This window comes from Hemiscyllium ocellatum, chromosome 22 (assembly GCF_020745735.1).
Source record: "Hemiscyllium ocellatum isolate sHemOce1 chromosome 22, sHemOce1.pat.X.cur, whole genome shotgun sequence".
NCBI classification, from domain to species: domain Eukaryota; kingdom Metazoa; phylum Chordata; class Chondrichthyes; order Orectolobiformes; family Hemiscylliidae; genus Hemiscyllium; species Hemiscyllium ocellatum.
This window is the reverse complement of record NC_083422.1, coordinates 10,389,023-10,401,718: the sequence shown is the minus strand read 5'-3', so window position 1 is coordinate 10,401,718 and position 12,696 is coordinate 10,389,023. Positions and strand designations below refer to the sequence as shown.

At 40.6% G+C, this 12,696-nt stretch overlaps 1 protein-coding gene across 1 annotated transcript in view; it reads right to left on the bottom strand.

Moving 5' to 3' along the window:
* Nucleotides 1-12,696, bottom strand: part of ipmkb (inositol polyphosphate multikinase b) — a 102,965-nt gene that overhangs the window by 16,170 nt on the left and 74,099 nt on the right. The window contains exon 5 of the mRNA XM_060841870.1: nt 9,424-9,505. Coding sequence (XP_060697853.1) covers nt 9,424-9,505 — 82 coding nt within the window. The remainder of the gene's footprint in view (nt 1-9,423; nt 9,506-12,696) is intronic.

Genomic DNA, 12,696 nt, shown 5'->3' with positions numbered 1-12,696 from the left:
TGCTGGCAGGTGGGACTAGACTGAGTTGGGATATCTGGTCGGCATGGATGGATTAGACTGAAGGGTCTGTTTCCATGCTGTGCATCTCTATGACTCTATAAAGGATGTTCTCTTGCTCTCTTTCCCCTATCATTACATGACCATTCAAAAGGTCACTGGGAGCATATTCTGATTGAATCAAAAAAAAGCAAAATGTATAATTATACACACTCACTGTTCAACATCTTCCCAATGCACTGTTACACTTCCAATCCTCTCTGCATACCAGTTGTATACGCCTGCTCTTCTCTGCATACCTTCTGCTGTGGCAGGATTCAAACCCAGGTTCCCAGAACATTAACCGGTTACAATACAAACTATCTCCCAATTTAGTACAGATATAGATAACCTTTTTCCTTTATTCCCAATTTTAGAGAATGCAACAAGATTGAAATAATAAATGCTGCAAAAGCAGGCATCAGGATTGAACAGGTTTACAGGTTTCTCAAACATATTGGTGGAATCAACAGGACAAAACAAAGGCAAAGAGAAACCCACCTTCATGTTTAAAAAACAAAAAGATTGTGCACCTGCAGAATTTACAGAGTGTATATATCAGTGTGTCCATCTCATACACAGAGCTAAGAAACTCCAAACATCCACAGGAGTACAGATGAAGTTACATCAACAAAAAGCACAGAGTTCATAGCAAACAGCATTGATAACGGTTCTGTTGTTTTTCCAACTGCACCATAGTGTTGGAGCATGTGTTTGCAGAATTATCAGGAACTGATCAAATGATAGGTTCCATTTGTGTTAGACAAACCAGTCAATCATTGACCACTTCTCATTCTATAACCAGATCTGCTCTTACTGATTACAATGCTCTCTCTAAGTCTCTCAAATGGATAGATTGGGGAAGGGAGATTTTTTTTATATATAAAAAAATAAACTACTTCTACATGGTAGTGCCATCCCTTAGTAATTGAGTTTAAACCCTCTCAAACACAATTGTGAACTGCCAGGTGTCGCTATCAGCCTCGTCCTCCTGTTATGGTGAAACCTGGGCCATTTGAATAGGAGCCTCCTGTCATCCTTCTTCTTAGACTGTCTCTAACCATTCAATGATCTTCCCTAGTAGCCTATTTCTGGTTAGCATTTGATATCGGCAAGTGTACCTTTTAGGTCTTAGCTTTTAAATCTTGCTCCCTAGCTCCTAAAAATCTGACTTTAGGACCTCAATGTCTATGCTCTCTCACTCCATCATTGGTACCAACATGCACCAGTATTTGTAGCTTATTTCTTGCCCCTTGTAGAATATTCTGTATCCTCTGCAATGTCCTTTATCAGGGTCCCTTCTTGGAGGTGACGTTGACATTACACTAGCAATCTAAAGGCTTCGAGGACATGGGTTAGAATCCCACCATGGCAGATAGCGAAATTTGAATCCAATTAATGAAATCAGGAATTAAGAACTAGTCCAACGGCAACCAGCAAACCAACATCATTTTGCCACAAAACCATCTGGTAATAAAAGTAAAAGTAAAATGCCCATAGTCTTACCAGACCACAGGACTGCTGTCTCATTACAGAGAGACATGATTGGTGGTGGATTAACCCAAGAGTCACTGCACCACAGACAAGGGGCAAAGTTGAGAATAAGAAACATCAGCTGGCAGGAACTGAACCCATGCTATTGGTGTATTCTACATCACAAACCAGTCATCTAGCCAACTTAACTAAACTGACCCCCCACTTCCCCCCCCCGGTTCTTTTGATTATTACCTCTGGACTAGGTACGTGTTTCTATTCTCATTAAGTCATTCACTGCTGTCCTGACCCGAACACCTAGTTTGAAACAAAAGTAATGGCTCATGGAAAGGGGAGAAAATGTACTGCCTAATCAATTACTTACCTTCTTTCCTGTGAAGTCAGTTTTCTTTAGAATACAGATGGTCAAACTGTCTCACTGTCTTGCCCAGTTTCCCCTCCTTCATCACTCTCTTTGGACTCAATGTCTCTCCCAGACCTCCACATTCCCTCCCCTCCTCACTCTCGCTGGGCTCTGTCTCTCTGAGATCCCCTGCTTTATATCTGTCTCTGGTCTCACTGTCCTTTTCCGTACCACCTCATTTATCTCTCTGTCTCTCTCTCTCTGGTCTCAGTGATCCCTCCCAGTCCCTAGTCCTTTATAGCTCTCGCTGGTCTGTCTCTCTGAATTCTTGTTGCATTACCACTCTCTCTGGTCTCTCACACACTCCCCCGCCCCCTAAACCCACTCTTAGAGCTTTCTCTAGTCTCCAATACCTCACTCCACTCTCTCTTTAATGCAGAAAACTAGAATGAAACAGCTTGATTTTGCAAACTATTCCCATAGAAATGCTAAATATGAAAAAAAAGAGTCACTGCTCCATTTATTTCTCAGCTCCACCTTTTCCACCCTGCTTTGTAGCTTGTAGTATCCATTAACTCGGGCAGCAAACTATCAAGACACAAATTTAAAAACTCAGAAGCAGTGTAAAAGCCAATTAAGTAACATGGTGGGAGTCTCATCACTTATGTATAAAATAAACATTTGCTTCATACTGGGGAAAGGGGAGACTGGCAATCTAGTTGAACATAAACTAGAATTATGTCAACATGTAGTCAAGTCTCAAACTGTAGGCTACAGACAGCCCAAACTTAGTTACTGAGACAATCAAGTTTATCCCTTCCTGCGCAAACGTCAATCCTTTTTCTTAATTTGATCCTTTATCTTCAAGCTGTGGGCATAAACATTCATTTTGAGAAATCAGATGAAAAAAACCAAAGCACAAATGGCGAGGACATAAACTTAGAACCATTTGGCTGCCAATTTATAGACACTACTGGTTTTAAACAAAGTATATTGTCATATGTCAACAGATTTATTTTTCACATTGTTTAGAAGCAGGTGACAGGAAACATATCAAATATTAAGCTTTGGAGCTTGCAAGAAATCTTTCAGTTTGCATATTTACAAAGCTAAACCACAGCACCACCTGATGGCCAACACAACCAAAGGCATCCCTGTAAAACAGGAACACTGCTTCAAACTTGTGAGATCACCACCACAAGGAACGCCTCAATTTAACTAACACCCTTGTGTTAGCATCATAGTTTACAGCTTATTTGTCTCAATCCTTCCAAGTCTGCAAACAAAGATTTTTGCGTCCCCAGTTTTTTTAGGAACAGATTTCTAAAGGTGTGTTGGCATTAACATAATAAAACGGGAAGAAAATATCTGACTCAGATGCTAAAAAGTGAAATATTCTACTGCACAAGAACTCCCTGGAGGTCCTCAGTAAACATCTGTAGGGTTGCGATTAGCACCGCACTGAGAAAGCAAGAACGGATGTGTACTGTCTTTTCATCACTTTGGAAGCTTGTGTGTTCATCATGACACAAAGCAGGCTAATACTGAAAACTCAACATAAGTTAGCACTCTTGGAACTGAGCCGAGTTGGAAGGATTCATGAAAGTTTGGAGAGATCAGGCTCAGGTTGTGAGAAAATTAGCTGGTTTGCATGGAAGATAGATTCGTTGTGTTGGGATGGGGTATGAGACAAGTCTCTCAAAATGCAAGGTGCATATTTAATACCTCTTTTAACTGAGCTTTGAACTCGCACACTGTTGTTGTTTCAGTTTGGGTATCACAAGTGGTATCCGCAGTCAGCTCCCCATAATCACATAATTAAGTTTGGCTTCTTTAATATTATCTGGCTTATTGACCCATCAACATCTGGATTTCCAGGTCTGCCACCAAGATAAAGACAACAGAAGCCAGATTTCACAGCATGTGATCACTGGGAGGCCCCGATTCAATTTGAACTCATGGCTTTGCATGATGATAAACAAGTTGCAGAATTTAAAACAAATCTTACAGAAGACTTTGGGTTAGGAGGAATGCTTCCTATCATCACAGTCCCAAGCACGGAATGCATGGAAAGCACACCCAGCAAAAACAACGTATAAAAAGGTCAGGTACTTTTTAGGGGCCCAAGATCCACTTGCTGTGTGCTACAAGAATGTTTTGGGGGTGGGGGAGGGATTTAAGGAGGAGGAGAAGCTATTTCAATTAATTCCCTCGCTATTAGGCAAGAACGGACCCAAATGAAGGCAGTTGTCAACCTGTCAAATGTTGCACACAGGTGAGAATGGGAGAGGGAAGTTTGCTTTTGTGATAATCACACAGCATGCCATTTTTGACGTCGATAGGAGCAGGTTCAATACTGTGGCAGTGATGCAAACTTGATGGGAAACAAACAGAAAATGCTAGAAAAGGAAAACAGACAGATCAAGAATTTGAAGAATGCGTACTCGCACCAACTTTTAATTGGGCTGAGACTTGAGATTTTTGGATGCAGGGATATGTGCATTGTTGACAAAATTAGCACTTGTTGCCTATTGCTAATCATCTCAAGAAGCTGGTAGAGAGCTGTCTTCTTGTACCACTGCAATCCTACCAGTAGATATCAGTAGTTTCACCCAAGGTGCTGTTCGGGGAAAGACTAAAGACAGATGTGTTAGATTGAGAGCCAGGTGTACATCAACAAGTACTGGAGTGACGAGTGATTTGGAGCGAAAGACAGATAAGATCTTCTGATAAGATGGCAGCAGATTGCACTTCTGAGCCTGGAGTTCGGCTGTTCCATCTGCTTTTTTACCCCTCTAAGTTTCCTTACTTCTTGTTGAAGAGCACAGTGGTGAGCAAGCCGAATACAGACTCCCGTGAGACCAGCAATGTGGACTTGTGGCAGCAGCGAAGGCGGGTTTGAGTTCTTGGTGGCTTCTATATTGTCAAGATAATCCTAGCGCCAACTCATGGCTGCTGCAACGAAGGCAAGTTTGGGTTCCCAGAAGCACATAAACCCAGCACAGATCAATGGAGGCTGCAATGCGCTTGGGCCCAGTACAAGACCCAGTTGCATCAGCAGGTCAGCCCAAAGTGGACTCAAGGCATCAGAGTCGAGTTTGTGCTGCTGGCAGCATCTGCGTTGGCGAGGTCTATCGAGGATGTTGGTGGAGGCAAGATGGTGCTGATGGGTGACAACTTTCATTCCAGTGGCAATAGGGACTCGTACCTGGCCACTAGGCCCATGGCCTATGACGGAACACTTAACAAGAAGGACTGTAAAGTTGAACACGATCTTCATTTCATTATTATTCTGCCTTCATATTATGTGTTTGGGTTTATTTTTCTGTGTTTTAAGATGGTGCCAGAGAGTGGTGTCAGTAGATAAAGCTTTTCACTGTATTTTGTAACAAGATACACATGGCAATAAATAAATAATCCAATAATGTAAGGGTGTACAAAAAATACAAAAACATAGAACTGCCATAGCAAACAATGTTGCAACAGGCTCGAAAGACTAAGTGGCCTATTCCCATCATTTAACAGAAGCACACGTTTTGGCAGGGTAGAGATAATGATAAAAATAATACAGATGACAATAAAGTTAAATCACCCATTCATTCTTCAAAAAAAAAGGCTTTTTATCGATATTTTGTTTTTCTTCAATCAGTTTCTCTCAGGGTTTCTGTACCATTTTGTGTGCCCTGTTAATGCTGGAACAAAACTAGCATTTAGGAGGAGCAATTAAAATTAATCGTTCCTCTTTTTTAAAGTTATCAACTGAAAAGTAATTAATCTGTCCTTCCCATAGATATCGTCAGGTCTGATTATTTCAAGCTGTTTGTGTTTTGACTTCCACCATCCATAGCATTTTGTTTTGGTAAGTACATACACTATCAGTTAGTGTCATATTCAACAAGTTGCACCAGAGTCAGAGGATTTAACTGGAAACATTTTAAACTGAACACTAACGAATCTAGTTAATTCAGGCATGTATAAAAGGTTATTTCCTTCCCAAGGCTTTCTTGTAACTTAAAAATTAATCTCAAAAAGACGTTATTTTTTAATGAACCACTCTAGTAAACATTAGAGTTTGTATAATTCAGTAAGAATTTACGGCTAAGCAATCTATTTCTCTTCTATAAATACACGGACAGACTTCTGTAACTAATTTTACATTGTTCTCATGGGCAAAATTCTTATTCGACAACACCTAAAAGCAGCAGTAAAATTCCTTATTCAGACTAGCATGTATACAATAATCAGATCAATTTAATACAAGGAGAAAGTGAGGACTGCAGATGCTGGAGACCAGAGTTGAAAAATGTGGTGCTGGAAAAACACAGCAGGTCAGGCAGCATCCGAGGAGCATTCCTGAAGAAGGGCCTGAAACGTCGATTCTCCTGCTCCTTGGATGCTGTCTGGCTCAATTTAATACAAAACCATAACAACAAGTTCAACTAATTAAGATTAAATCAAAATATCCATTAAGCATTTTGTGACAACATTAGGCCTATTGTTGAGCTTTTGTTTGGAAGAAACTCATCATTGAGGAACAATATCTAAAGGCATTTTGAGTTTATTAAGGGCATAAGAGAATAACTAGAGAAAGAATAAGGCCCATTAGGGACCAAAGTAACAATTTGTGTGGGAAGCCAGAAGACATAGCTGAAATTTTAAATAAGTACACTGCATCTGTATTCACTACAGAGAAGGGTGAGAAGGTAGAGAAATCAAGGAGGGCGAACGTGATGTACTTGAATGAATTAAAATTAGAGTGAGGTAGCATTAGCCATAATAGCAGGCATGAAAGCAGATAAATGCTCACTTCTACTTCTGCACTTCAACATTATCGTGTACTTCACATCATCCACGCCTGATTAAATCAGGAATGTAAAATTCTGTGCTGCGACAACATGATACAAGCTTAGCTGGTAGTGGAACACAAAACGAACATTCAATTGTGCCTATTTCAAGAACACTGCATTTTCAAATCATTAGAAATCTGCAGCTGAACTTTCACAATTTGTTTCATAATAATGTAAAGTTCACTATGCTTGTTCTAAACAATTAGACTATTCGCCAGACACTTAATTCTCAATTTTTGGAAAGCTGTTCCTTAAGATTTATTATTTCACCTTCCAGTCAAGGTGATTCCAGTCATAGGCTAATAAAATTCTAATAACAGAACAACTTCTTTGTTGATGTTACAATGAATTGAGTGAGGATAATGAAGCACATAGATTTATTACAGATTACATACCTTTTCAGTGAATAAAAACATGAACTGCTGAAAATATTCAGCATGACTTGCAGAAATAATGAACATTCACAGTCTGAAAAACTCACTTTGTCTCTCCACAGATGCTACTTAAGTGCTTTGCATTTCCAACATTTTTCATCTTTACTGAAGATTTCCACATTTTGATTTTGTGTTAGCTGTTCAGCCAATAGTTTTTGTTTGCAAACTCTGCTTGTGGACAGCAACATGAAGGACGAATCCTCAGAACGAACTGACATCGGGAGCCCATCTAGCTCACAATCCACTTTGGAAAGCATGGTTTATGTCACAGGCTAGCATAAGACAGTACAAAATACCAAGGTTTTCTTTAAGGGAAGGAGTTTTAAGAAAAAAAATTTGATAGAACAAACAAAAATAAGTGAAAAAGGCCTCTTGGAGAAACATAAAAAATTTCAAGCACCAGTCTGCTTCGCAGCAAGTTTTAGATTAGATTTGGATTTTTATTTTGTTGTCACGTAACAGAAAAGAATCTTGAATGAAATAACACCCCCCAGCTCGCATGCGTGTGTGTTTGAGAGAGAGTCTGTGTCCGTGCCTTGCGTTCCGTACCCATGAGGGTCACCTCAACCATGATCTTGGGTTCACGTCACACTACGGGTAACCCCATCACACTAGATACTTCCATAACTGACTCCCATTTATTTTCAACTACTCTCTCACCCCTTCATCCAAGATTCTTTTCTATCAAAAAATTGAAACTGGACCTCAGCTTAAAACATAGGTAGATTCGAAGCAGGACCCCATACCTAAAGTGCATTGTCTAACCTGAGACAACAACTCTTGTACATTGATAAATTCCTTAATTATCTCGGGACAAAGACTTGAAAGGAGTCTGGACTTTGCATTTTAATCAGCAGTCTACCTCCTAACTGATGAAAGGATTCAATGAGGGCAACTAGTTTCAAAGATGTTAACTTTTTGCTTATAAGTAATGTGTCTTATACCTCTCTAATATACCATACCCGAGGAAGGAGCAGAGCTCTGAGAACTTGCAATTTCAAATAAACCTGTTGGACTATAACCTGGTGTAGTTTGATTTTTGATCTTGTCCACCCCAGTCCAAGTCCGGCATCTCCATATCAGAAATAAAAGAAACAGCCAGAAGAAAAGGAAATGTCTAGATCACTTCTCCCACCTCCACAACAAGTCTTCACCACCAGAAAAACAAAGCCATAACGTCCATCCCTCAGTCTGCAAACTCAGGTGCACCAGGTTGCCACAGACCACCCCAGTCAGGCACTGCCATGGTCTGGAACTGCGTCACCATCTTGCCTCCATAGGCATCATCACTGCCAAGAGTCCTCTGAACTTGCCACGTCCCAAACTGGGCTCAAACCTGATGCTGGGCCCACCACACCAAAGCAGCCAGAACCTCGTTCTGGCTTAGCTTGCTGCTGCCTCCTCCTGGGACCACCATTTCAACAAAGGAGCCTGCTGCTGCCAACACTCCAGGAAGGGTACCTTCAACTCATCCATCAATTCAACTCTAAACTGATGAAATATTTATAATGTATAACAATACAATAATAGCACTCTAACAGGGAAAGAGGCGGTTAAATAAATTAGCCTAATTATTTGCAATGACTCTCCAAGAAGTCCAATGTTGCTTGAGGGCAAAACTGGGCTCAGCTATCCTAATCCCCCATGGACTAACATGCCATCTGGTTTCTGAATGGATTTACAGTTGAAAAGTGATCAACTGAATTTTTCCTATGGGTTTCCTATGGGCATGAACTGCTGTTGATGAGGAGGAGGAAAGTGAACTGAGGGGATGGGTGGACAGTAAAAGCACATTCAAATTCAAACTGCGGGCCACATACTAATCATAACACCCAGGCTTATTTTTTCTTCATATCTATGACATTCCTTGACTTTAACAGTGAACTGAGTAATAGCATTTTGTGGGGGTTCAATGACAATTGGATCTTGATAACTTGTACTGCTCTAAGTTAGTCTGTTACACAAATCTTACATTCCAAACTGAATTGTGATATGTTTGCAATGTAATTTCATGTTGCTATCCACCAACAGAAAAATCCAAAAGATCCCTCCTGCTTGACATTACAGAAGCAGACAGCCAACATTTTACTTTTGCTTTTGTGTTACAAGCCCATTGCTAGAATATTGTAGACATTTGGACCATGTTGAAGAATGAATGTTATTGTATGCAGATGGGAAGCAAAAGCAACACAGTTAAACATAGTTTCAAGTAGAAGACAGAATCTCAGAATGACGCACAAACTTCCAAGAATTGAAGATTACGTCTTACCATCTTTCAAAGTTTCTTTTGTTAAACCTCTTCCATATCGCTGGTCATACGTCATGTAGCTGTCAGATGAGAACTGGTAGACCTGGAGAGAGAACATTTAATAAGCAACTGTCACCATTAATTTCATTCAAAAGATCTTCTGGGTCGTAATGTTTATTGAAAAAAGTTCAATACAAACCATTAAAAGTTAAGTGAAATGAGCACAAAGTACCTTCAGAACCTTTTACAACATTCAAATGCCTATCAAAAAGATTGAAGGGGTGTGTGCATGGTAGGGAGGGTGGACAAGAATCTGTTTATGAATATTTTATTTTAAGAGTGAACATGGAAAGATATTAGTAAGATTGGAACTTTATTATAACTTTCTTGTACAGCCAAGCAACACATTGTAAGCATAAACATCCACTACGCATTGTTAGGGCCTCCTTCAACTAAAATGTTGTCAGAAGGCATTCTAGTGTTATGCACTGGATATCATTTAAAGTAGAGTTCCTTTGCCTGAGAAACATACTTCACTGTAATGAAAATAGCCACTTTGCTCTCGACAAGAGATATCATCATTTGCAAACAATTCTGCAAAGTGGTCATAAAATATGTTAAAAAGTTATCAAAGGGAGGAAACACAAGCGCTGAAGGCATGGAGCAAACAGACATTTGGGGACATAACATCGCCTGTCCTCTTGATCAGGATGGGGTTGAAATTTACATGGGCAAAAAAAAACATGGGAAATAATGAGGAACAAGCAAAACAATTCACATATCCAGACCAAAAATAAGACCAGTTTTGAACAGCAACCCACTGTGCCAAAAGTAGAGAATTTCACCTTTTGCATCTGTAAAGATTGTGAAACATCCAATTTTTAAAATTTTAGCAAACCATCAGTATATCACAGCGACCTGATCTTCAAATATACTGCAGGTTATCTGTGAAGCTTACCAGCAATTGAAACCTTTGCCAGCTATCAGCATTGTCAGTAATAGTGCGTCAATTATCTATGTTACAGTAGATTTCAGAAATATTGAAGAGTAAACAGATCAGAGATTCCTGAATTGGGGCAGTGAACTGAAAGTTTGAGGTTGAAGCAATGGCTATATAAGGTTTTGATGCTGTTTGTGACTTTTGCTGTGCAGGGAATGAGTGACACACTCTTCTACATTTCAACAGCAACTGCACATGCAGTATTGTGAAATATAGAAATCTTTCTTCTTCTGCCTGCAAGCAATTTTGGAAGTTAGTGCATCTATCAGAGATACATTAAGGTTGAGAAATTCACCCTCTAATGCCCACAGCTCTTCCCCAGTTGATGAATCAGGACTCCTATCATTTGTATGAAGCACGGAATAGCAAGGGTATAGAATGTTCTCTTTGGGGAGACTTTACAATATGCAGCTGAGTAGGCATCACAACTAACTGAGCAGAAAGAGTCCTAAAAAACAGTTTACATGCTGAGCCCATGGAAGGTGATGAGAACACCAAGTGATGACACAAACCCAATTAACCTTCTGCTCACAAAGCTAACTGCCACACGCATCTGAAAGTCTTCACACTGAGGATACTATCATGTCATGTGGCAAATGTGATGGATTCAGGCGAAATCTAGCAGCTCAAATCTGGATGTTACAAAGAACAAAGAAAATTACAGCACAGGAACAGGCTCTTCCGTTCTCCAAGCCTGTGCTGATCCAGATCTTTTATCTAAACGCACTGCCTATTTTCTAAGAGTCTGTATCCCTCTGCTCCCTGCCCATTCATGTATCTGTCAGGATACATTTGAAATGACGCTATTGCGCCCGCCTCTACCACCTCCGCTGGCAACATGTTCCAGGCACCCACGACCCTCTGCATAAAGAACTTTCCATGAATATCTCCCTTAAGCTTTTCCTCTCTCACCTTGGACTCATGACTTCTAGTAATTGAGTCCCCCACTTTGGGAAAAAGCTTCTTGCTATCCACCCTGTCTATGCCTCTCATGATTTTGTAGGCCACAACCAGGTCTTCCTCAACACCAGTCTTCCTAATGAAAACAATCCTAATCTATTCACCCTCTCTTCATATACAGCCCCCTCCATACCAGGCAACATCCTAGGGAAACTCCTCTGCGCCCTCTCCAAAGCATCCACATCCTTTTGGGAATGTGGCGACCAGAACTGTATGCAGTATTCCAAATGTGGCCGAACCAAAGTCTTATACAACCGCAACACGACCTACCAACTCTTGTACTCAATACCCCATGCAATGAAGGAAGGCAAGCTGTATGCTTTCTTCACCACTTTAATCGACCTGTATTGTCACCTTCAGGGTACAATGGATTTGAACACCCAGATCTCTCTGTACATCAATTTTTCCCCAGGTCTTTTCCATTTACCGTATAGATCGCTCTAGAATTGGATCTTCCAAATGCATCACCTTGCATTTGTCCAGATTGAACTTCATCTGCCACTTTTCTGCCCAACTCTCCAATCTCTCTCTCTTCTGTTGCATTCTATGACAATCCCCTTCATTATCTGCTTCTCCACCAATCTTAAGTGTCATCTGCAAACTTGCCAATCAGACCATCTATACCTTCCTCCAGATAATTTATGTATATCACAGACAACAGTGGTCCCAACACAGATTCCGGTGGAAAACCACCGGTCACAGTTCTCCATTTTGAGAAACTCCTTTCTGTCTCCTGCTGCCCAGCCAATTCTCTATCCATCTAGCTAGTACACCCTGGACCCCATACGACTTCACTTTCTCCATTAGCCTACCATGGGGAACCTTATCAAAAGCCTTACTGAAGTCCATGCTTATGTCATCGACAGTCCCTCCCTCATCACTCATCTATCAATTCCTCAAAGAGTTCTATTAAGTTGTTAAGACATGACTTTGCCTGCACAAAACCATATTGCCTATTCCAAATGGGAATAGATCCTATCCCTCAGTATCTTCTCCAGCAGTTTCCTACCACTGACATCAGGCTCAGTAGTCTTTAATTACCTGGATTACCCCTACTACCCTTCTTAAACAAGGGGACAGCATTAGCAATTCTCTGGTCCTCCAGGACCTCACCCATGTTCAAGGATGCTGCCATGATATCTGTTAAAGCCCCAGCTATTTCCTCTCTCACTTCCCTCAGTAACCTGGGATAGATCCCATCTGGATCTGGCGACTTGTCCACTTTAATGCCTTTAGAATACCCAACACTTCTTCCCTCCTTATACCGACTTGACCCAGAGTAGAATAATCAAACATCAATCCCTAACCTCAACATCCATCATGTCCTTCTCCTC